General features: G+C 39.3%; 4 protein-coding genes across 4 annotated transcripts; 3 read left to right on the top strand and 1 right to left on the bottom strand.

Moving 5' to 3' along the window:
* Positions 1-3157, top strand: LOC113760559 (receptor-like protein kinase ANXUR1). Its single transcript, XM_027303187.1, has one exon. The coding sequence runs from the start codon at positions 29-31 to the stop codon at positions 2912-2914; it is 2886 nt and encodes a 961-aa protein (XP_027158988.1). The 5' UTR covers positions 1-28; the 3' UTR covers positions 2915-3157.
* Positions 3158-3794: 637 nt separating this feature from the next.
* Positions 3795-7698, top strand: LOC113755969 (receptor-like protein kinase FERONIA). The gene is made up of 2 exons (XM_027299803.1): positions 3795-4514; positions 4775-7698. Exons 1-2 carry the CDS (start codon positions 4170-4172, stop codon positions 7472-7474), a joined length of 3045 nt encoding a protein of 1014 aa, XP_027155604.1. The 5' UTR covers positions 3795-4169; the 3' UTR covers positions 7475-7698.
* A 6429-nt stretch (positions 7699-14127) lies between these two features.
* On the top strand, positions 14128-15907 carry LOC113760469 (cytochrome P450 77A2-like). The gene has a single exon (XM_027303051.1). It carries the CDS (start codon positions 14207-14209, stop codon positions 15746-15748), a length of 1542 nt encoding a protein of 513 aa, XP_027158852.1. The 5' UTR covers positions 14128-14206; the 3' UTR covers positions 15749-15907.
* Positions 15908-18194: 2287 nt separating this feature from the next.
* LOC113761899 (RING-H2 finger protein ATL8-like) lies at positions 18195-24164 on the bottom strand. Its single transcript, XM_027305075.1, has 3 exons — positions 23442-24164; positions 22728-22825; positions 18195-18959 (listed from the first exon to the last, which is right to left on the bottom strand). The coding sequence occupies exons 1-3, from the start codon at positions 23598-23600 to the stop codon at positions 18533-18535; spliced, it is 684 nt and encodes a 227-aa protein (XP_027160876.1). The 5' UTR covers positions 23601-24164; the 3' UTR covers positions 18195-18532.
* Positions 24165-26058: the final 1894 nt, after the last annotated feature.

The raw sequence follows: 26058 nt of genomic DNA, 5'->3' as shown, positions 1-26058 counted from the left end.
TCCGGTGCTTAGTATTAAGCACCCAAACATGCCACCATTCGTTGCGCCACTGAAACTTTACCAGACATCCTGGAAAGCAGGAGGAAAGTTGAAAGTAGACCAGACGTACAACTTTACATGGAAGTTGCCCATATATATGGGCTTTGGATATTTAGTCAGGTTTCATTTCTGTGTGCTTGATGCCGGGATGGCAGATAAAGAGCAATCCGAGTTCACTATCCTCATCAATGATCAGATGGCAGAAACTCAAGCTGATGTGATCAAATGGAGCGGTGGCACAGGTACTCCAGTGTACAGGGACTACGTGGTGATAATGAAAGGAGACAGAGAAGGCAGCAAGTGTGATCTCTTGATTTCCCTACAGTCACCTGATGAGTTAGTCCTTGGACTCCTTAATGGAGTAGAGGTGTTCAAGTTGAGCAACCTTAAGAACAGTCTTGCAACTCCAAATCCTGCAATTCCAAAAAGAGTTTCTGCTGCTTCAAGCCTAAAGATTCATAGCACGTTCTTAGCTTTCGGCCGAAGCAATAATGTTGTGACTGGTCTGACCATCGTAATCATTTTAGTCGATGTAATAGTCTATAGGTTCCGGCAAATTTGGGAAGAGAAGTTCCATCTTTATAAGAGAAGAAAAGATATAGTAGCAGCCACAACTGAGCCATCTTTTACTCGCTTCTCACTTGCAGAAATCATGTCAGCAACCCAAAACTTTAGTGATGCACTAATAATTGGTAAGGGAGGCTTCGGTAAAGTTTATAAAGGGTGCATTCAAGGTATTTCACAGTTGGTTGCCATAAAAAGGTTTAAGTCTAGCTCCAAGCAAGGAGCTCAAGAGTTTTGGGCTGAAATAGAAATACTGTCCAAGCACCGGCACATTCATCTTGTCTCTTTGATCGGCTATTGCAATGAGGCCCAAGAGATGATCCTTGTGTACGAGTACATGGTTCATGGCACACTTGCTGATAATCTCTATAAAGTTGGCAACAAGGTGAAGGATCGTGCACCTCTTGATTGGGAGAAGAGGCTTAGAATCTGCATTGGTGCTGCTCGTGGACTGGAATACCTTCACACTAGTAGTGAAGAGGGAATCATACACCGGGATGTAAAGGATTCAAACATCCTGCTGGATGAGAACTTTGTAGCCAAGATTGCAGATTTGGGACTATCAAGACTTGAAAGCATTCCCCTATCAAAGAGCTATATTAGCACAAATGTTAAAGGCACGCTTGGTTATCTGGATCCTGACTACTGTACGACTCACAGGGTAACAAGAAAAAGCGATGTATTCTCCTTTGGTATTGTGCTGTTGGTAGTTTTGTCTGGGAGACGTGCCATTAGCACTGGAACTCCAGAAGAACATCGAAGTCTTCTGTCATTTTTCCGAGAATGTATCGAAGGAGGTGAGCTTGATAAGATAATTGATCCTAGTCTACAGGGGAAAATACCATCAAACAGTCTTAAAGAATTTGTTAAATGTGTTGAGAACTGCTTGAAGTACAATCCCAAAAAACGACCATCAATGACTCAAGTGGTGGCAAACCTGGAGTATGCACTGGAGCAGCAGGAGAGCCCTATTTTTTCTCCGATGTTTTCTGTATCAGGGGTTGAGACAGCAGGGGGCCAGCTTTTTGAGAAGGGAGCTACCGAGTCTTTTCAACTCAGTCAGCATGAGGAACCTCCAATACTGGAGGAGAGTGTCATTTCTCGTCCAAATGAGGTCACAACCAGCAAACCGCTTCAAAAAACTGCCTCAACATCAAATGGAAAAGACTTGCAGTCGAGTAAAAAAGACTCTGCTCTGATACGAAGGCCATCAAAAGGTTGGCTGTGGAAAGCAGGTTGGAACATAGGTAAGCAAACGAAGAGAACGCATTTCATTTTACCCAATGTCTCTGGTCCTCGGTTCTCGCTCAAGGATATCCAAGCAGCTATGGACATCTCTGTTGATCATCATCATTTTATCATAGATGGGGAACTCAGGAAGGTATACATCGGACATATGAAACAGCACCCAGAACTCGCGTTCTCCATATACCAGCTTCCAATCGGTAGACGTCACAAGGAGGTTTTAGACGTTTGCACTCATGAGATTGAGAGGCTATCTCGACTGAGGCACCCAAACTTGCTGTCCTTGGTTGGGTACTGTCACGATAAACTTCAGGATCAGATCCTCCTTATCTACGATCACATTGGCTTTGCAACCCTCCAAAGCTATCTGTATGGCAGCAAAACAACTAATCATCTCCAGTGGAAGAACAGGCTCCAGATTGGCATTGGGGTGGCGCAGGGACTGGATTACCTCCATAAAGGAACCAGAAGCACAATTGTCCATCACGACGTAAGGTTGGAAAATATCCTATTGAATGAGGATTTGTGTCCTAAGATATTGAATTCCGGGTTGTCCAAACTAAGCCCTGTTGCTCATCTTGAGAAGGCCCCCTCGAAGAGTGAACTACCGTGGCTGGAGTATTTGTCTCCTGAAGTAATAACCTCCGGATTGCAAGCGTCGGAAAAATCAGATGTGTACTCATTCGGTTTGGTGTTACTGGAGCTTCTGTGCTGTCAAAAAACAAAGGATTTCCATCTCTGTGTTGGAAACGATGAAAGGTATCTCAAACATTGGGTCAAAAATCACATAAAAACAAAGACACTGGATGAGATTATCGACCCGAGTGTGGAATGGGAAATTGCATCAGCATGCTTAGCTGAATTCTTGAAGATTGCTTTTAACTGCTTGCGTGTTCGGAAAGCAGAAAGGCCCTCGATGAGTTATGCCATTGAAAAGCTAAAGTTTGCACTGCAACTACAGGAGAAAGCAGAAACAAGATTCCAAGATTACAAGGGACAAGGTCTTGATAGTCGTTTCAACTTGGAGGATATTTACCAGGACACACCATATCTGGCGTATGACTAGGAGTTTTCCAACAGCATTCTTTCTTAGTCCACTTTCCCAAAGGGTGCTGTAGAAATAAATAAACAGACCATTGAATGTCAAGTCCTTTGGGTTTCAGTCCAGATTTTCCTTTGTTATAGATAGATGGCAGTTGTAGAGTGTTTTTTTTTTCTTTTTTGGAGCAGAGCCTAATTTTGTGCTATCGTGTTTGTTGATGTGTATGATATTTCTTGATGCTTGTTTGTACCCCTCAAAGTTTTTTCTTGCCGGATTGATCCTAAAAAGTTACTTTTTCAATGGTAGAGTTTGAACATTTGCCAACTTAAAACCGAAGACTATTAAGTGCTAGAAGTGAAGGGAAGATGTGGTTTTGGTCCTACACGGTCCTTACAACTCGATGTCCTCTAATGTGAAATGCAAAAATGAGAAAAGGAAAATCTGCTCTCATTTCTTGGAAATTGTTCTTATAGGTGAACAACCGTGACCTATTCTGGAGCTGCTGAAGATCAGTAACTTCCAGTTTCTCGTGATTTAATGAAAAAGTACGTAATTTCACTGGCTTTTCTTTTGTATACTTCTTCTTCTTTTGTATGGTTCGTTCGATCAATTTCACAAATTTTGACGCAGACCGCGTATGACTCCGTCGTTGGCAAAAGTCACCCACTTCCCATTGTTTTTTATTTTATTTCTTTTTTAAAAAAAAAAAAAAAAAGTGCGAGCTCACTAGTGGGTCATTGTCATTGTCTTCTTTATGGCATTTCTTTGAAATTTCGAGGTTTCAATCAAATTCTAAGCAGAACCCACTCTCTGGCCATTGTCATTGTCTTCTCTGTGGTCCTCCGTTGAATTTTCCACTCTTCATTTGTCTCACATCTAATTTTCTTGCTAGTTCTTGATTCAAGAAATTTTTCATGTTGGCTTTCAGGTCAACCAATTGAATCTCTCGTCTTTTATGTTTACTTGCAAATCACCACCTGCATTTGAGATATTGTTGGCCAAGTAATTGCCCGGCCAAAAAGAACAGAAGGAAGAAACTCCAGCCTGTTTGAAGTTGAACCCATGTACTTGAATCCAGTTTTTGGGGTTACTTTATACTTGTACTCCTACATCTTGCTCAGTTTTTGTGATCATCATGTTATAGCTTTCGTTAATGGCGGTTACAAAACCCCAGCAACTGCACCTATGACATAGTGATGTAGCTATAAACTGTGGCTCTGTTGGCAACTCAGCTGCACTTGACGGCCGTGAATGGATTGGAGAAGCATCCTCGAAGTTCATGCCTTCACTGCAACCAAGGGGCAAATCAAGAAGCTCAACTGCACTTCAAGAATCGTCATTGTCTGTTGATCCAGTTCCCTACACGACAGCAAGAATCTCTGCCACTCCATTCTACTATACATTTCAGGTCAGTCCAGGTCAGAAATTTATTCGCCTCCATTTTTACCCTGCTTCCTATCGAGGCTTTGAAAAGTCTATGGACTTTTTCACTGTTAAAGCTGGTCCATTCACCCTCCTAAGGGACTTTAGTGCTTCGTATGCCGCTGATACTTCAAGTGTCAAGTACCTTGTAAAGGAATTCTGCGTGAATGTAGAAGAAAATAGGGAATTGAACATCGTTTTTTCCCTTCTCTGAAGTAGCAAGTCAGAAAACACATATGCTTTTGTGAATGTATTGGAGTTAATTTCAATAACCCACGGGTCTTACCACGAACACACGGTGAGATTTGGTCCCGCATTGTTAATCTGATGATGATTCGATTCATGTCATCGACATAGCACTGCACTTGAAGTGATTCGAGGTTAACCATTGCGGGACTCTATCTCACAATGAGAATTTTGGCATGTTTTCGAAGATGGAGTGAGGATGCTATTACTTGCTAGAACCTGCTGGAGTTCATCAAGTTGAGTCATTTGGCAAAGAGGATTAAATACACAAACATGCCAGCGTTCATTGCACCACCAAAACTTTACCAAACCTCCTGGAAAATAGAAAGAGATGCAAGAGCAAACAAGATGCACAAGCTTACATGGAGAATACCGGCAGATTTAGGCTTTGGATACTTGGTCAGGCTTCATTTTTCCCAGTTTGGAGCAGAGATGTCAACAAACGAGCAAAGGGAATTCAGAGTCGTCATAAACAATCATATAGCTGAGGCTAAGGCTAATGTGATCGAATGGAGTGGTGGCGCTGCGATCCCAGCATACAGGGATTATCTAGTCAAGGTGAAAGGAGAGACAGAAGGAAGGAATTGTGATCTCTTGATTTCCCTAGAGTCATTTGATGTGTTTGTTTTTGGACTTCTCAATGGAGTAGAGATCTTCAAGTTGAGCAACCTTGAAAACAGCCTTGCAACTCCAATCCCTACATTTCCAGAAAGAGTCTTGCCCTCTTGGAACCTGAAAAAGCAATATGTTTTCTTAGCTCTTGGCCAAGGCAACTTCCCAGTGACTAGTAGTATGACAATCCTCATTATTCTAGTCAATGTAGCCGTCTTTAACTTGAGGCAGATGTGGAAAGAGGAATTTCACCAGGGAAAGGACACACAAACGACGACAACTGAAGCATCCTACCGTTGCTTTTCACTCTCCGAGATCGAATCAGCAACCCAAAACTTTAACGAGGCATTTGTTATTGGACAGGGTGGATTTGGTAAAGTGTACAGAGGAGTCATCCATGAGACTTCTGAGGTGGTTGCCATAAAGCGGTTGAAATCAAAATCCAAACAAGGAGCTCATGAGTTCTGGACTGAAGTTGGAACACTTTCCAAACTCCGGCACATACATCTTGTCTCTTTGATTGGTTACTGTAACGAATCCCAAAAGATGATCCTAGTGTACGAGTACGTGCCGTGCGGAACTCTTGCTGATAACCTGTATAAAAATCGTAGAAACAAGACAGCTTTTGTTCCTCTATGTTGGGAACAAAGGCTCAGAATCTGCATTGGTGCTGCTCGTGGACTTGACTATCTTCACACTGGAACAGAATATGGGGTCATACACCGAGATGTAAAGGATACAAACATCCTCTTGGATGAGAACTTTGTAGCTAAGATTTCTGATTTCGGGCTGTCCAAACTCGAAAAGACGAGCCAATCAAAGAGCTATGTGAGCACCCGAGTAAAAGGCACATTGGGTTATTTGGATCCATACTATTTTAGGACCCATCAACTGACAAGGAAAAGCGATGTATTTGCCTTTGGCATCGTTTTGCTGGTAGTTTTATGTGGGAGACCAGCAATGGATACAGAAAATCTGGAGCAACGGAGTCTTCTATCTTGCTTCCAAGAATGCATCAGCAAAGGAGAAATTGATGAGATTATTGATCGTTTTCTTCAGGGTAAAGTTTCACCAAAAAGTTTAAAGATCTTTGTGAAATCTATTCAAAATTGCTTGCACAACGACCCCAAAGAAAGACCTACAATGGCTCAAGTGGTGGTAAGCTTGGAAGATGCACTGAAAAGGCAAGAGAGTACTAATGTTTCTGTGGCAGAAATGGCAACCATTCCAGGGGATGCACATTGGGACATAGGGAAGCCAATAAAGAAAAAAGAACCTTGCTATCATTTTCCAATTGATGACATCCGAGCAGCAACAGACAACTTCAGTGATCGTAATGTCATCATGCAAGATGCATTCAGGAAGGTGCATCGAGGTTTTCTGCAAAATATGCAAAGAGAAGTTTGCATTTACTGGTTTAAGCAAAAGGTAGAAGAAGAGGAAGTTCTAAAATTCGGCGAAGAGATGGAGATGCTATCCCAACTGAGACACCCCAATTTGCTTTCCTTGCTTGGGTATTGTTACCATGAAACTGAGATGTACCTTGTGTTTGATTACGTTGGCAATAGAACTCTCTCCAGCAATCTATACAGGAGTAGAGAAAAAGGTCCACTGAACTGGAAGTGTAAACTACAAATTTGCATTGGTGTAGCAAAAGCTCTAGATTACCTTCACAATGGTACCCAGAAGACAGTAATTCATATGGACCTCAGGCCAGCAACCATTCTGCTGGACATCAATTGCGTCCCAAAAGTTTCTAATTTTGGGCTGTCTAAAATAGGTCACATCGATCCCTGGGCAAAGCAGTCAGCAGCTGGGGTGGTCTCAGAGACACTGGATCATATGTGTCCTGAAGATATAAGCCTTGGTGTACAATGTTTAACGGAAAAATCCGATGTGTACTCATTTGGTTTGGTGTTGTTGGAAGTACTATGCTGCCGAAGGTCATTGAGCAAAAACAGTCTTCGAGACTCAGTTAGAAGAAGCATTAGAACCAAAACACTTCATCAGATAGTAAACTATCTGGAAGGTGAAGTTGCAACAGCATGTCTGGCTGAATATTTGAAAATTGCATTTAGCTGTTTGCAAGTTCAGGCAGCAAGACGGCCATCAATGGACACTGTCGTTGAGAAACTAGAGTTTGCACTGCAGTTACAGGAGAATGCAGAAGCAACAAAGCCAGAGGTGAAGGGGAAAGGTCATGATGGTTTCAAGTTGGAGGACATTTACAAGCAAATACCAAATCTTACTTCTACAAAGCCGAAATGGAAACGGCCACTTCTGTTTTCGGTTTGCCGAGAGTGAGCTGAACAACTTTGTGCTTGTGTTACTTGATAAGTCTTCGATTCTAAATTCTAATGTTGCATGTATGAAGATTGAAATCAACAGTCTACTTTTACGTATCAAGAAGTTGAGTTGTCTTACTGAATAAAAACCAATGTTGAGTTGTCTTGTTGGATAAAAACCAATGTCATGTAACAAGATGGTTGCAAGTTTTAGTTGACATTCCTCTACCAAAATACATTTTTGTGATGGTTAGATATATGGATCGAATGCACTTCTTCTATTGTTCAAGCTCTAGTATGTTTCAATCGTTCATATCCAATGTATCGACAGAAAGACATTAAAGCGTCTATAAAGAGGGCAATACAATTCATAGAGAAAGCCCAAAATCCAGATGGTTCTTGGTAACCATCTCATGAGAAAGATGTAACATGGCTTGCATATTGTATAACCTTTTCGAATAATGGACACCAGAATTCCGCCTATCCTAGTGACACGGGCTGCGCCTAAGTTGTGTGCGGCCGTGCCTTTCCGCACGGGCATCCACGCATGCTCGTGCCTAGTTGCATGCACGACCGTGCCTATGCGTGCTCCCGCGCACGCGACTGTGCCCATCCGCACATGGTCGCGCGCGACCGTGCCTAGTTGGCTAGGGTTATTTCACAAGATGCTAGAATTGTGGAGAAGATTCTAGAACCTTGTAGAATACTCATGAACCTTATGAATAGCATGCACCTTGAGGATAAGGATGAATCTTGAGGATAAACATGAACCTTGTGGATAAGTTTTGATCATGTAGATAAACATTGACCTTGTAGATAAGGTTTAGACTTGTGCAGAGAATTTCAGGACTATGTAGTATTTTGGTTTGCCTATAAATAGGTCAAGTCCTTTGTATTGGAAATGGTTGGCAACCTGTAAAGAAGTTTTGTGTGTAATATAAGCTTTCCTTTGCCACATCAACATATTTTTGCGTTCTACTTTTGCGCTTCCGCACTTTAACTACGCATTGAATGTTAAAGGTGAACTAGCTAGGCGTTCATGGCTTAAGACTTGAACGTACGTTAGTGCCGCATGGGACGGCGGTTTGTAGGAAAAACAAGCAGCCCGTGACACAAGGAATGGCTTTTCGGTAACATGCTACATTTATGCCTCTTGGTTGGCTTCGGACACCTTTGCTGCATGCGGGAAAACGGATAGCAACAGTAAGTGCAGTCCAACAAGCATATCGGAGTACTGTCGCAGGTTGAGTTTCGTCCGGTTCAAATTGATTTATTGGGAATTGTGCAGTCAATTGAAAGCTTTTATTCTTGTTTAAAGAATGTATATAAACTGGGAAGAGACTGTCAAAGCATGGTCGTCCTCCATGCCTTGCTCACGTGCGGGTTGTTATCAAAGTGGCCGAGCTGGAAATCTTTTTTTTTTCTTCTTTCTCTTCTTTTTTTTTTATTTGTTTGTTTGTTCTTTCTTCTTTCTTGGAACCCAACGTCTTTCTTTTCTTTGTTCTGAAAGTTATCGGCGCCCACCATCAAACACCTTTTGTCCTTGGAACCCAACACTAATCATAGCATCTCTGCTAGCAACCTTATAAGAAAGGTCCTTGGAACCCAACAGTAATTATAGCATCTTTGCTGAGCAGCGTGCTTTTTATATTGTATTTATTGAGCTGTTAAAATTGGGATGGTGATGATTAGCTTCCTATTAAAAGCAGATAACAGGACCCTAGAACCTTAATATATCGCTGCCCAACAATAATCAATGTATAATTTTTTTAGAGTTTACACGGCAGCTATACATGCAGCCCGACTGTGCGCTGCTTTCAGCCGTCTTAATGGTTCCTCGGATTTCAAACACATGCACTCTTTACGGCTTTTCATGGAGGTTCTGGGCCCGACGTTCTATGACTAGAGGTGGAGAGTAGCTTTTTCAGTCCTTCTTCTTTCAGGCGTCTCGCCTTCTCTTCCTCTCCTCCACCTTATTTTGGACCCGTTCCTCAACCTTCGCTGGTTCTGTTGCATTTCTTTGGGCTCTTACTCTCACCATCAATATACTCCTTGCTGCTATTAGTTGGAAGAGGTTCTCGTTCTATTTCTATTTTTCGATTCTTTTTTTGTCATATTTCTTGCTTCCTGCCTATCCAGGTTCAGAGCTTAATTAGCCTGTGCTTCCATCACTCTGCACTCATTTTCGCTTGTTTACTTATTAGCGTTTTCCCATAGTGCGATTAGCTCCTGTCCCTATACTGCTTTTCCATTGTGCCTGCTGCTTAGATGGTTTACGTTTGTCCGCGCCTTGGCTGCCTATGTTGTGTGCGTTGACTTTGTTAGCTCCTTACTTGCGTCTTTCTTTCTCTTTAGCTCCGTTGTTTTACATGCTGGTGTTTTTAAAGCTACTGCTATTTCTCTTGTCTGTATGTGTTTGGTTTTATTTGCTTATTTTTCTCATTACATGTGTCATTGTTCGTCGAACTGTTCTTTACTTCTTTATCACTTCTTCCTAGAAGTGCCACTGCTCTGCTCTTTTGCTTAGTTCATGTGTCGTTTACGTTCGGTCCGTTTCTTCTGTTTCTTGCATGCAGGTTGTGCATTCCATCTCCTACAGTTAAAAGGTACTCTCTTCACTTCCACCTTGTGAACTTTGCTGCTAAAACTTCGTTATCATTCAATCTTTTTGTTGCTGCTTCGCCTTCATGCTCATTTCATCTTTTGTCGATTTGCTTAGCCTTTTTTTTTCTCTTTTCCCACTGTTTGACCTTTGCTGCTAAGCCTTCGTCATCATTCAAACTTTCTGTTGCTGATTGACCTTCATGCTCACTCCCACTTTTGTCGATTTGTTTGGCCTCTTATGTTTTCCCTTTTCCAGTTTTCCTGCTTTCTTCTTCTGCCATTTGCTTTTCCTTTCTTGTTTCTATTATTTCTGCCTTCTCCGTTGAATGGCTTGTCTGCTACGGACGTTGCGTGGTATGGAAATAAAAGACATATTTCCTGCCTTGCCGGTGTTCTGCTGCTTTATGACTGATAGATGCCTTTTGTCTGGGAAAGCATGAGTTTTTTACTTCGGTAGCACCAGCTCCATGGATAGAAATGCCAAGCGTCGCAAGCGTTATGCCGAGATGCCCCAGGAAAAGAAGGCAGATCTCTTGCGGCGCCGCAGGGAATCTAATGCTGCACGGAAACAAAATGTAACCCTTCATCCTTCTGTTCCTGGATCTGCAACTCGCCTCTTAAGGAGGGGGCGCAGAACTGATGTTCAGCAACCACCTTCTCCCCGCGTAGGAACGGCTGGCAGTTCTGCTGCTTCGGCCAGCCAGTGTCCAGCTCCTAAACAAACATACTTTGTCGAGCCAGACAGAGTCGCTCTAGATAGTCATGGACTAGCATCTTGAACGTGCCTGACCAGGTATATCCTTACTGTACGTATTGGCTATCATTATTGCAAAAACGCCTTATCTAAGCTTTCATAATGCTTGAATTTCCCTGTAACTTTTAGATATTTTCTCCTCAGTTCCAGGCAATCCTCATTAAGCACCAGTGCAATCAAATTACTCTACGTGAGGGCTACAAAACATGGATCATTAAACTCAACAGACAGTGGTTTGGAGAAGGATGGCAGGAATTCTGTCGCAGCAACATCCTGAGACAGAGTGATGCTTTCTTGCTCCGTCATTCCGGAAGTTTAGTTTTTGATGTGATTCATTTCTCAGAGGACCGTCAGCAAGCACGCATGCCATGGACAGATCCATTACCTAATATTCTACATCTAAAGCCGTCCTTTGAATCAGAATGTTAGCCTTGCTCTTTTTTGGTCTGCTTTCGCTCATTATTTGTTTTTTTGCGGAAAATTCTGCTTGCCTCATATGTATATAGTTTTCTCTGCAGTGAATAGACAACTAAGAATAGTACGACAGCGAGTATCATCATCAATGAAACCAGAGTTTGCAAACAACTTAACTGAAGGAGCGTGTTTCTATCAGATTGTTACAGGGAACAATCGACATAAATTTGTAAGTTTTTTTTTTTACTCTAAAATGCATCTTCCCGTGATTATTCTGCAGCAATGTTAACGCTGTTGAGTGTGCCACCAGAAAATTCCCAGATTTACGCTTCACTGCTTACCTGGTGACAAAGCACCTTCTATTACTCTGAGGACTGGAAACAAAACAATAACTGTTACGATGCATGGCAGACAGTTTATAGAAAACTGGGACATTTTTGCTGCTGAGCACCAACTGGAACTGGATGAAATTTTAGCTTTCCTTCCTGAATCAAGCTACACCTACAATGTTCTAATCTTTGACAGATATGGTGTAGAAAAGCAGTTCTCATGGTATCACAGTTTCCATGTTTACTCCATCGTGAAAAAAGATTCAATTTAGATCAATCACAAATAGCAGTTTCCCTGCATCATGTTTCTTTTTTCAAGCGTTTACTGTAAGGATTCTTTTCGCTCATATATTATTCCATTCTCTGCAGCTTCTTTTTTATTTACAAGTTTAGACTTAACAAATGAAAAACTCTCCTGCTGAAAAAAATGCCCACAACACATGCCTTCTTCCAGACATTTCATTCACTTGTTCCTAAAAATATCCAAGGTACGTGTCAAAGGTTATAGGAGAAAAAACATTTTCCTTACATTTCCAGTATATAGTCTATAGCCATGCTAAGAATCCAAAAAAACTTTCAAACAAACTAAATAATTTTTCTGTATGACAAATTTTCTTCTGAAATACATGTACACTGTCCCCTCAACCTGGGCATATTTACACCGTACCACCGTGCGCAAGCACGGTGAACATCTCCTAGTTTCAAAGAAAAGGAGAAATGGGAAACACCTTCATTCTTTAACAACGTCGTCATGGAGCCATGGTGATGCAGCTATCACATTTACAAGTACAACTCGAATTTAATGGCCGCAATTTTATTCCACCAGCGTTTACTGGCTACCAACTTCAGTTGCTCCTTTTCTCATTTACTCCTGCCCCAAGTCCCTTACTAATCCTCCTGTTTTCTCGACCTTCTGGTCCATTGGACGGTGAGAGGCACATCCATCCCTTGTTTCTTCAGTAATTTTTTTACCGCTTATCGTCCTTCCTCGTGACGACATCTATTAGCACAATTTTTTTTTTTTTTTGTTAATCGACAATTCCTACACCACTGTAATTCCTCCTTCTACACTAATCTATTTAAGTGAAGGGTCCAATTAGGTCGGGAGAGCCGATAATTCATCTAAGGGGAGGGTCCAACTAGATCAAGGAAATTAACCATCATTAAATCACAATGATGTACCGTGCACCCATTTAAATTTGAAGAAGTCATATATTAATAGCAAATGACAAGAGATAGGGATAAAATCTTGACCTCAAGGTTTTTGTAGTGGTCAAAAGCCCAAGAGCTGTTGGTTTCAATCTTTTGACAACAGTCATTTTTTCCTACTTGATGGATTCGGGGCTTTCATAATTGACAGTTTCAATTGCACCACACACTATATACATCAACACACAAAATATAAATACTAACACAATAAATTTAGATATTTATGCAATAATATATATATATATAACAAATCTTGTGATTCCTTAAATCCCACAATTTCATTCATTCAAATTCAGATTAAACATATCCAGATCATGAATTTGTCTGATAACTAACTGCATAGATACTCAATCCCTAACTGAGATCTATTTTAATCATTCAAAACAAATATACGTTTGACAACTTTCTCTCGATTGTCCTGTCATAGGATAAATACTTTAAAAAAATGCAAAGTTATAAAATTATTATCCACAATAATTTAGCATAAGAAGTTTAAAATTTGACAAGCAAACTAGACCTACTTATTTTTTGTTTTGGGCATAAAATTAAAGAATGAACTTCAAATTATTCTGCTATTATTTCTTAGTGAATTGGTCATCAAGTAAAGTATATAAATTACATTCTTAATGAAAATTCAAGGTTCAAACCTTTACACATGCAATTAAATCCAATCCAGAGTGTGTGTATCTCTTCCAAATCTTTAGAGTAATGTCAATGTTGCCGATTCAATCAAAAAAAAAAGGTACGCTTCCTACTATTATTAGAACGAAAATTTCAAACTTCTTATTAGTTTGCTTTTGCAGTGGAAAATCTGGAATTACTACGTACTAATGTGTCATTTATTTAAGCACTCCGAACCACTAAACAACTCCTAACTACTTTTTCTAACATATCGCAATGAATGCGAATCAATACTCAACGTGATTAGGCCCCGCCCCCGCGCGATGTTTTCAACGTTGTATCTATGGACAGGATTAATGTTGCTGTTGTCTTTTATAGGTCTAAGAGTCAGGAGGCAACTATGCAAGTCATGTTTTCTCTAACTTTTCCAGTTAGAATTTAATGGGGGGAAAAACGAGTAGTTGACTTGACTGAGACACTCAACTGTCCCGGCCCCTGCATGATTGCCCACCGTCTCCTTTTTCACTCACTTGCCATTCCTGATTTCACCTGTTGTCAACTTGTCATCCAATTCTAGTTTTCCAGTGCCATAATGCCATTGCCATATATGGCTCTGGCAATGGTGTATTTTGTACTAACAGCATTAAAAACACCCACAGTTTTTTTAAATTTCAATGGCTACAATAATTGACTTCACCTGTAATTTCCAGCTCTCCTACATTCTTATACCCCTTTATGTCTTCCAACTTCCCTCATTCTTCTCTTTCAAACACCAGTGGATTTTCGTTGAATAACCTTTAAGCTTTCTCCTGTCCCCGAAATGGATCCCCCCCTATCATCCTCATCACTTTCACCTTACTATAACATCATTTTCACAGCACTAGCTTTCTTTTTATCGGGCCTGGTTTTCTTGTTATCAAGCAAATCAAAATCCAAAAGGTTGAATTTGCCTCCAGGACCGCCTGGATGGCCTGTGGTTGGCAACCTCTTCCAAGTTGCTCGATCAGGGAAACCTTTTTTTCAGTACGTGAGAGATCTTTTGCCTAAATACGGTCCAATTTTCACTCTCAAGATGGGCACTAGAACCATGATAATCATCACCAGTGCTGACTTGGTATACGAAGCACTCATCGAAAAGGGTCAAATCTTTTCTAGCCGGCCTCGAGAGAATCCTACCAGGACCATCTTCAGCTGCAACAAATTCACGGTCAATGCTGCCCTTTACGGCCCTGTTTGGCGATCCCTGCGGCGAAACATGGTCCAGAATATGTTGAGTGCAACGCGGCTTAAGGGGTTCAAGGATGCAAGAGATAGCGCAATGGATAAACTGATTGAAAGAATTAAATCCGAGGCTGAAGCCACCGACGGTGCTGTTTGGGTGCTGAAAAATGCCCGATTCGCGGTCTTCTGCATACTATTATCTATGTGTTTTGGGATTGAAATGGACGAAAAGATGATTGATACGATCGATCAGATGATGAAGACTGTGTTGCTTGTTCTTGATCCAAGGTTAGACGATTATCTCCCACTTCTAAGCCCATTTTTCTCCAAGCAAAGAAAAAGAGTTCAAGAGGTCAGAAGAGAGCAAATTGAGCTACTCGTCCCATTCATTGAAAAGAGGAGAAATGCTATTAAGAATCCAGGATCAGATAAAACTGCAGCTTCATTTTCCTACCTTGATACATTATTTGATCTTAAAATTGAGGGTAGAAAATCGGCTCCTTCTAATCCTGAGCTCGTCACACTTTGCTCCGAGTTCTTGAATGGCGGAACCGACACTACCGGGACGGCAATTGAGTGGGCCATAGCTAGGATGGTCGAAAATCCTGATATTCAGACAAAATTATACAAAGAGATTAAAGGTGTAGTCGGTGATAGGAAGGTTGAGGAGAAGGACATGGAGCGCATGCCGTACTTAAACGCCGTCGTTAAAGAGTTGTTACGTAAGCATCCTCCCACGTACTTTTCCCTAACCCATGCAGTAATTGAGCCGGCCAAATTAGGTGGGTATGACATTCCAACAGATACAAATGTGGAAATTTTCTTGCCGACCATCGCGGAGGATCCAAAATTGTGGTCCGACCCAGCGAAGTTTGACCCGGACCGATTCCTCAGCGGTCGGGACGATGCCGACATAACCGGTGTCACCGGAGTGAAGATGGTGCCGTTTGGAGTTGGCCGGAGGATTTGTCCCGGGTTGGCCATGGCTACGGTGCATGTCAATTTGATGTTGGCCCGGATGGTTCAAGAATTCGAGTGGACCGCTTACCCGAAAGACAGTAAGGTGGATTTTAGTGAGAAATTGGAATTTACAGTGGTGATGAAGAATACTCTAAGAGCCCACGTCAAGGCAAGGATCTAATGTAATGTAAGAGAGGTTTTCTGCCATGAGATGTTAGGGTTTATATAGATATATAATTATCTACTACTACATATATTTCTTCATACTTCTGCTGAAAGTTGGATTTTCCTTTCTCCTTTTTTTTTTTTAAAAAATATATATATATCTTTTAATACTGTATTTATTTTGGGAGTCTATTGATAGGGGTTTGACATAAACTTCTCTATGTTAATTTTAATAGTTTTCATAAAATTTGAGGAATTGGCATGCCATTGAAGTTGAACGGTTGAGGGCTGTGCAGCAAAAGTATCTACTATCTTCTTATTTCTTGGATTGGAATACGGAGGAAAAATTGATCAAACACGTTTAAAAGCTATTGGGTGACAAAAGTAGTGTCCTCTCCCAAACTCACTGGCTCAAATAAGTGTGTCACCGTACTTTGAAGGCAAGCTATTAATGAACGGACTGCAATTCAACGCACTTGAGTTGAGTTGAGTTGAGGAGAGCGGTTCTCGTACTTCACAGATGTCTAAATTTGTTCAAAGATCCATCACTTTCTCTGACCTTTGTGCCAAAAATGGAAGCACGAACCAATGGTGTAGGAGGGGTAACATTTGAAAACTAATTTGTTACGAGAACCCTAACTAATTGGGGAATCACATCTTACGGGACAAGGAAATAACTAGAGCTCAATTAATCCCATCTTGTTTGCTTAGTCACTAATGCTCGGGTTCTTATTGGATACTCGGCAATATATTTAAAATAACTGCAAATGGATGCACACACTTACATTCATTATCATCCAAATTAATTCTGTTATTCTTATTAGACACTTATTAATACATTTAATTTGGATGCTTTTTCAATTTAACTGTACTCTTACAAAAAAAAAAAAAGGAAACACTCGTCATTGAGTGCTCCTTAGACAAACCTCCTCAACTAAGTTACCGAAACATGAAGTTAGGGGGTTGCATTTGCGTGACGACGTGGCAATTAGTGGACGTGGTTGCGAACAGCTCAATAAACATTAGCAGGCTAGACAGCAGTCATGCTGCACGTGACATCGGTTTCAAGTTTGCAAGAAACACGGCCCACTACCGTGCGGCTCTTTATTTCGGTGGAGACCACTGCATTTAATCACCCATTTTCTCTGATTTGTAGAGAATGTCGAACTAACAAGGAGTAGTCACTAGTCAATGTAAATGGACCAGATGAAGATGCCATGTCCAGGGACAAATCCTATTCAATTCGAAATTCATGGCCAACATGACAAAAAATGTGCTTGTATTAATTGCGAGTAAGCACGACAACTCGAGAGCCAGCGACTTGGTCTTCCCGATGACCAATGGGCCTCTGTGCAAGAGGCCATCAAATTAGAGCCGGGGCTTAGCGGCGAGACCAAATTGAAGACTAAGGCAAAAAATGTGACTTCAGAGGCCCATCAGAAACTCCTACGTTTCTGCATTCGAAGTCCGGTCTTTATGAAACTAGTGCTTCTGGCACACTCTACGGGTGTACATATTCCCAAACTATATAATTAATTAGTTATTTTTTCAAATCAACTATTATATGTAGAACTAGAGTCATGTTGGAGTGCGAGTGCTCTTTTCAAAAATCTATAAATGCTTCTTTTTTTCTGTAGGAAGTTGTTGTATTTAACGTCGCGGTAAAGGGGATGTGAACCGTTGTACTTAAGATCATGATGATAAAAAGAGATAACTTAAATAATTTAAAAACTAACTTTAAAGGGCATTTTTAGTACAACATTAAATGATGTGAATGATTTACACATAATGAGATTCTCTCATTATATATAGTATGGATATTATCTCTGTTCGGATCAACTATTTAGCTAACTCAATAATTGATTTTTGACTGCTCATGACTAATAACAATAAAAAAAAAAATGGTGAAACCAATTAATTTCACATAAAATACAACTCAAATTAGATAATAGAACCCTTATTTGTCTAATTGGCAACACCATACGAGCTAAAAACCAACCACTAGACTTGTCAAAATAATTGATTCGGTCCAAAATGAAATTTCTCAAAAAGCATTCCGCCTTCTCATAAAATTTCGGTTTAATAAACCAGTAGATTCTTATTTATGATTGCTTTAGTGGTGCTCTATCACGTGCTTTTGTGTAGCATGATTAAACCCTTTTTAGTTTTGATGAGCTGGCATTTCCAAAGAAGGTAAGAACGTTCCAAAGATGGGAGTTGTATTGGCACAAAATCCCATATTTTTCCAACATACTCTCGTCCAAGCTTTATAAGCTTTAGATATGCAGGTTTAGAAAGAATGTAATGTCCCCAAGACCTAAATTATCCGACATTAACCAAGTCACCGTAAAATCCCTCCCAAACCAAAAGGCAAGAATGTCTAAAATAGTACGCCCAATAAAGGACTCTGCTTCCTTTTGTGCCCAGCTATGGTCCAGGTTGTCACAAGAATACCGTACACATACTTTCAAAACATATACATTGCTAATCGAGCTAACCAGGAACTCAACTGTACTACAGAAGTAACATCTCCAACTATACCTAAGCCAACAGACATGCCAGTGAAACAGCTTCTATCAAAGGGCTAAAAAAGAGACAGACAAGAAAAAGGAAAAAAAAAAAATGGACACAACACCTTATTATATACACAAAAAGAAAAGAAAAGAAAAAGGCCACAAGGAAATCGTTCCACTTCCTGGGCACACAATCCGCATGCCTGCTGAAGCAAACTTGCTGAATAAAATCTCTCGGTAACTCCGTGAAAATTGAAGTAATGATGTTAAGGAGCAGAGGAGGGATTCTAAGCATTTGATGGGCTCTCCATCTCTTTGTTTCCTGACTTTTTAGTTATTTGACGATCATCATTCAAGATGGGGTTGCTTTGTCTATCTTCTACCCCAGCTCTCTCAGAATGACGACACCCGTCCTGGCTGGGTTGCATCCTCTGGCTCTCACGTGGCATCGATGATAGTCTATGGCTGTTTGACGAATGGTGAGTATTTAGATTTGCAGGTTGGATGGTGTGCTGAGCTCTGATGGCTGAACTGAACAAAGGTTGCATAAAACGTTTTCTCTCAGTAAGTTCGCGCAGAGAAACGCGACAAACTGGACATGTGGAATGCTGATGCAGCCATATGTCAATGCATGCGGCATGGAAAAAATGTCCACATGAGGGCAATATCCGTAATGTGTCTTCCTTGTGATAATCAGCAAGGCAAACTGTGCACCTGGATTACAAAAAGAATGCTCAAAGTTGTTAATGGTCTCAGGAGATCGATTACTGAGTAGCAAACACACCACATCCAGAGCACAAAACCAAATTTACTCTCGGGAAGAAAAAAACACATTTAAGTTTCCAAAAACCATTCCATGCAAGAAAAGGTAACCGTCCAAGATGGTCTAAAACGTTAACTTTACTAAGTTAATTCATTGGGAGTACATGACTTGCTACTAAGGGACAATTTACACACCAACAATACAAAAGTGGTTTAACTACTATTACTTTTGGGGCTTAAGAGAGTTAATTCAGGAGTCGATTAAACTGACGTATTCTCAAGATTAATGTCGAGCGTTGAAGTTAAGCAGACCAGTAAATATTGTTGTTTTGATAATTATCTGCTTTAAGGGAAGAAACCTAAGTAACAAGGGGGCTACAGAGAGACCATGTAAATCTAATTCCAACCGATGAAACGGTGCATCACTTTTTTTCTTGTTGAAGCAACCATATAATAATTCCTCTTCTATTGAGAAGAACCATGTAATTTTGTCCAAAGAAACAAACGATACAGAGCTGAATCCAAAATATTGTCAGTATATAAATTAAGCAAGACACTGCAGATAATATTAGGGATAAGTAATGCTAACATTTGAATTGCTGATAGAATAAATATGATAAGGTCAATAACAAGTAGAAAAGCAGTAAGGAACCCTTTCCAAAAGATAAACAAGAAAGTTAATTAACAGCTTGTTTGATGCTTTTCCTTCAGGACATAAGACACTTGCTATCTTGTAAATATCTTAAGTTCTCAACGATATGACCCTTACGTTTTAATTTCTGCAGAGTTGTAGGCATGATATCCCCGACTGTAGCCAGTTTCATATGATTACAGTTATGCAGAGTTAAATCTAATTACAGTGGTTGACAAGAAACAAGCTTGAGCCTTGCTAAGCTTTCCAGAAATAACCAACCAAGTAGATATTTCACTTCTGTAAATTGAACTGAAGTAGTGTTTTCACGAAACCACATATGGCACATTAATTGTTGTCTACCACATTTCAACAGCCACTTAAGTAATACATGTAGGACAATTATAAGGCGTTTACACAATGACTCCTAATAAAAATTAAAAATTACTGATGCCCATTGCCCACCAAATTCAATTTGTCAATCCAAATGACTCTAGTCAAGAGGTGCAGCAAGGGGAAGAAGAGCACAGACCACCTCAAACTTCACATTCTGCTCAACTTCACTACTGAGGTGAGGATCACCCATGAGTTATCATCAACAGTTTCTGTAATTTTCATTTCCTGGAAACTTACAATGCCCTGTCTGATTACCTTGTCGTGCAAACAATCATGTTTGATTGCTTAAAACATCATAGAGAATCTCAAAATTGCTAATGAAGGACAGAATAAATTACCTTTCACCACAGACTCTATGATAAATTCTGGACCAACTCTTACAGTCAAGCAATTTTTAGTGTTACTAAACAAAAATTAAGAAATTGTACAGAATCAAGCGGCCCAGTGCCCTATGAGGTGGCCTAATACAAGATACAGAAACTGAAAAAGAATTCTATTTTTATAACCCAGGACCCCTCCTACAGAAGGGGAAAATAAAAGGATATCAAATCCTGTTAACAAGTTCCTTCCAGCCCTAACTGAGAAATTAATCAGCGTTGTAGCTTTTGATTAACAATCTTTTGAAAAGTTCAACTGGCAAAGAAGAAGATTAAATGTGCTCCGCTCATAAGTTTGAAATTATCAGGGAGAAGCCAAACCACCTAAAAGATCACTCATATTTTCAGTAGAATAGTTGCCACACAAGCTCAACATTGACCTTTTTCTATAGATTATCGCAGAACTTGTTGCTTACTTTTGCTAGCATGCTACACTTCTGTCCAAATTAATGTTTTTATGCATTAACAGGAAGAACTTGAATCTCTTCTACAAATTAGAATATAGGAAGCAAAATTATATGAGGATCATTCCAGATAAATCTTCCTACTTTCATGGAAAAGCTCGATTAACTGTAACATCAACCAAATTTCCCTTTTGCAGCATTTCTGTCACCACTGAGGTCACTTTTCCAGTTTTCCATGACAATATTCCAAAGGATATTGTCTTGCATGGTTATAATACTAATACGACAAGACATTAGGAAAACAACCTACAAAAGGATATCCTAGTAACTCATCTTGTGTAAGATAAATTCCTCAAAAATATTTATAATCATTATGCAAAGGAATCAAAAACAAGAAGAGAACCAATTTCAAGATTTATTGGGGAATCTTCATAATAGTTTCTTGTTCTGTTAACTATAAGGAGTTGCAAATTCAGATAATTTCAGCAAAAGCTTGGGCACCAAGAAAGGGTACAAATTGTGGATCAAGTTGTACAGACAATCCGCTACCAACGAGTTTCACAATTTGATATGACAAGAAGTTACAGACCTATGTCTATCAATTTGGAAATGGATGAACTAGTTAACCAGTTGAGAATAGATAGGCAGTTTGGGAGAATTTACATGACAAAGCATGCTCCTGAGTTTTAACAAGGCTTAGTTGGATAGTTCAGGGGAATCTCAAACACTAAAACGCGCTTGGTATAGAGACCTGCTCACCGCTTCTAAGGCAACTTGTGTGAATTAAGGCTGGTGCAGAAACATAATCTAAAGAACACAAAATTAAGTGCAAAAAGACAAATGTGATCAAGAGTTGCCATATAATAACCAGAAAACAGTAGAAAAAGAAGAGAAGAAAGAGTAACTATGAATATGCAAGCAACTTCTAGAAGCACTCTATCCACCCTCCTTTAAATTTCCAGCAAGTCCTTGACTGGAACTGTCATATTGGAATATATAAAAGTATAGTAAAAGGAGAATTCATAACCGTTTCAGCTGTGGACTAGACACTCATCTCCACCCCACGAGAATGATCTGACATCCACCAGCAGTAAAGCAGAAAACCATGCCTTTGACAACACCATGAACCCAGAAGGAGAAAGATGGTGCCAGTCTCTTACTAGCCCCCCAAATAAAAAATTGAACTATTCCTAATTTTTTTTTTCCTTCACAATTTATGTATATTCTCTTAATTATACCAGAATTTAAAATATCAACTACTGCCATCATAATTATTGAACTTTAGGTCACAAAGATTTTTATATACTTTAGGTCACAAACTTGTATCAATCTGTTGCACTTTTCTCAGCATTTACAACATCCAATGGCAGATGAGAAGCAGTAATCAAATTACAGGAAAGTCGCAACTTGTTAATATTAGGGCCAAATCTGACTTTTCCAATGCTACCTTTGGTCATTGTATATGTACCCCAAAAACTGTTTACATTGCATCTCAATTTGAAAATCATAAAGTCATATCAGCAATGTCAGAGTTACACTGCTCAAAATGAAGACAAAATCTTAAGAAATGACACCAATCTTTGTACACATTCAAACAGTTCCTATCTAGTTGTCTTGTTCTAAAGTTTGGTATAAAACAGGCGACACTCAAAACAAATTTCTTTATTCCCCATGCTTTCTTCTGCCCTCACCACTTTTGGTTAAAGTAAAAGAAAAAGAAAAAGAAAGAAATAAAGAAAGAAAGAAAACAGAAGAAGAAGGCTCAGCTATTGAAAAGGCAAAGAAACAAATAAAAACAAAACTACAACAGTTGAAAGAACTTTCCAAGTTGTAGCGGGCATGCTGAAGCCTTGTAAGCATACGGAAACTATATATACCATACACCATAGGAAACATGAAAAGTTTAACTTACTGATTATTTTCTCCCGAGGAGAAAAAGTTATCACCATACTTCTTTGTCGGGAAGTTGGCAAAAATTACAGGTTCAAGCCCATGAAGCCCTCGTTCTAACTGTACAAGAAAAGCAGCAACATTTCCTCATTTCAAAGAGCACGAGATGATTGAAAAAAAAATGCATTATCCACACCAAAGTACGAGTGATAGGGAAAAAAAGGAAGGAAGAAAAAACAAACAATATTACACTAAAAAAGGGAATTAAACGAGACAAAAGGCATAAGTACAATAGTACAAGTACAATTTGGGTACACCTACCAATATAAAACAACTAGCTTTAGCTAGGCAGTCAAAAGGGATGTGCAGGAAGGAGACCTAAAAGCTAAAACACAAGGAAAGTAGAAGACGTTTTAAGACAACAGCCAAGGAAAGCCTACAGCAATACCAATCCATAGGTAAGTGTTCCCCTCAAAACGGATGAACAGAACAAACATATATAAACAACAAAACTCGTTTGAATTTTCTCATTTTTCTTTTAATGTCTTAATTAAACAAATTACACACAAGACAATCAACTAATTCAGTATAGGCCAGGCTTTACCAGCAGACCGTCCAAAGGAACATCAAAGACAATGATCAAATGCAATGATGTATCCAGAGCAATAAAATAGGGCATCTCAAATACTGAATCGTGAAGGAGATATTCAAAGAGAAATGAGTGTAAAGGGCTTACAATGCTAAGATCAGATCTATGGGCTCTAGCAAAAGAACGCCTTGATGCATTCAATTGAATTCTAGCACAAATAAGCCTTGTGCAGACAAACACAATGAACATGGTACTCACAGCAAATCCAATCACTGTCATCACTAAATTTGTCCCTGAAGACATCATTTCTTTACTTAGCTTTCCTATTGAGAGTCACTTTAATTCTCGTTTCTTAGACTTCCCCACTGTTCAAGAAAAACTATAACGAACCCTTGAAGAAAGTTCAAATCTTGCCTCGTACTTCACAGCCAAACAAGCGTAATTCTACACTGCACCTCACCACCTACTAGAGTTCCCTCAGAACATCAAGCAAACCCAACTTCACACTCAAAATCATTTGATTTCAACCACTTTCTCGCTTTGAATAAAAAATCCACCTTGTTCTTCTCACTTTCGAACTGAGAAATACTCTTTTACCTTTCTTCCTCTACATGATTTGCGCCACCTCCTCTTCTAACTCCCTGCATATGTACAGGTAAATCCAACAGGGATATGCATTGTAGAGCTGTGCATTTGGTACTGAAAGCGGTGGTTTAAGAGAGGGATGGGGTGGAGGGGGGAGATGTGCCTGTAGAAGCTGGTGCGTGGCCTTGTGGAATTAGGCGACAAGAGTCTTCAGTTCACTAAGCCCGGGTGTAGAAACCACGGGAACAGGAGAGAAATGTGCGTGAGAGTTTACTATTATGTGTGTGAGAGACGGTAAGAGAGAGAGAGAGAGAGAGAGACGGTATTTCGGTTGCCAACATATACTCCATTAGATTAGATCATGTGATTAAAAGGACACTAGAGAGATCTAAGATCCAAAATCACTGTCACGCACCCAACGGCAGCGCAGTAACACTTAAAGGATACGATTGATTGGGTGGACCTTATAAATTATAAGCTATGTATAACCCAAAACTCCCCCCCCCAAACATCTTTTTTTTACGACTTTTTTCTTACCCTATTTGTTAGGATTAAATGTTTTTTTCACATACAATTTATATACTAATGATTTGATTTTAGAATTAAATTATGATGATATGGCGAGCATTAAGAATGCTAATAAATAAGCTGTCGATATTAAAAGTATACTAACATTTTTGTTATGTATTTTAAAAGTAACAATTTTTTATATATAAATTTCAATCTAATTTCATAGGGTTCCCTCTTACTTTCAAATTAAATCCATACTTTTTCGCAATTTTTCAAGCTAGTCATCCCTTCGAGTTGTGCGTCTATAACGATTATATATATGTATATATAGGTCAGCCTAATTGCATTGTAGTCCCTTTTACTTTTAGATTAAATTCATACTTCTTTCGCAACTTTTTCAAACTGTTCATCCCTTTGAGTTGTGTGTCTATAAAGATTATATATATATATATATATATATATATAATGTTCAACCTAATTTCATGGTGTTCCCTCTTACTCTCAGACTAAATCCATACTTTTTTTGCAACTTTTTCAAGCTGTTCATCCTTTCGAGTTGTGTATCTATTTATGATGTAATGAAACCGAATACTTTGTGAAGAAAAGGTACATCTAGAGATAAATAAATATATTCTCTTAATTTATTGATACTTTGATTATTATTATTATTATTACTATTATAAATATATACTCGTATGGTATATTGGTATAAACCTCGGATATCATAAATTAAAACGGACTCATTTTGCACTTGACGCTATTAATTCTCTTGTGGAGGGGTTAATGTAATTAACCGGAATATAGAATAATGCTAAACAAATACACCCTGATATTTGTTGTCTTGCATTCGTGGAAGCATCATGCCTTCTTTTTATTAGATTAATTAACTAAAGAAAACATGACACGAACCGACCCCTTTTGGGCGAAGGAATTTGAGGCGGTGTAAATGTTACGCATCTGTTTCAATTTACAGGGTATTAAGAGCGATTTAAGTTCGGCGAAAACACTTTTTTTTTTTTCAAATATTTTTCTTTTTTTTTGGTGTAAGTGAGGAGTTGAATTCAAAACTTTTTGCTTATAACCTCTTCCTCGTCAGAAATTGCTCTATTTGAATACCTTTTGGAAAACTTATGATGAATTTATATTAAGGATTGGTCTTGCCGTCCTCTAATTTAACCATTGAACATTGATTCAATGACTAGGGAGAATCCGCTTAGACTTCACTCGTCCACTACTAGATAATTAGGTCGAGAGTTCAAATGGATTACCAGAAAGCACTCCTTTGTTTGAAAATTTTAGAGAGACTAGTACGTTGGTTAGCGTACTTGTTTGATGTGCGAGTTCATCTCCAAACCCTGTACAAGCCTTATTGCCAAAATAATAATAATAAATAAATAGAGCCTTCCTCATTTTGTGTGCTTACAAGTTACATGAAAAACAACGTTGAGACATGCGTATTTGGTAACCAACGGTTATGATATTTTTTGTTGTATATAATTCCTGCCAAGTCTGTTCATCCCCCAGTTGGAATCCTTTATGCTACTACTCGATGTCAAATCCAGTGTCAATCCCACTTATCACATGATGGTAGAAAAAATTTAAATAAATAATACATGACAAATTAAATAAATAGGACACTTGGCATAAATATAAAAGTGGCACTGAATTG

This window comes from Coffea eugenioides, chromosome 2 (genome assembly GCF_003713205.1).
Source record: "Coffea eugenioides isolate CCC68of chromosome 2, Ceug_1.0, whole genome shotgun sequence".
Lineage (NCBI taxonomy): Eukaryota > Viridiplantae > Streptophyta > Magnoliopsida > Gentianales > Rubiaceae > Coffea > Coffea eugenioides.
The sequence above is the reverse complement of the archived record's forward strand: the minus strand, read 5'-3'. Positions and strand labels throughout refer to the sequence as shown.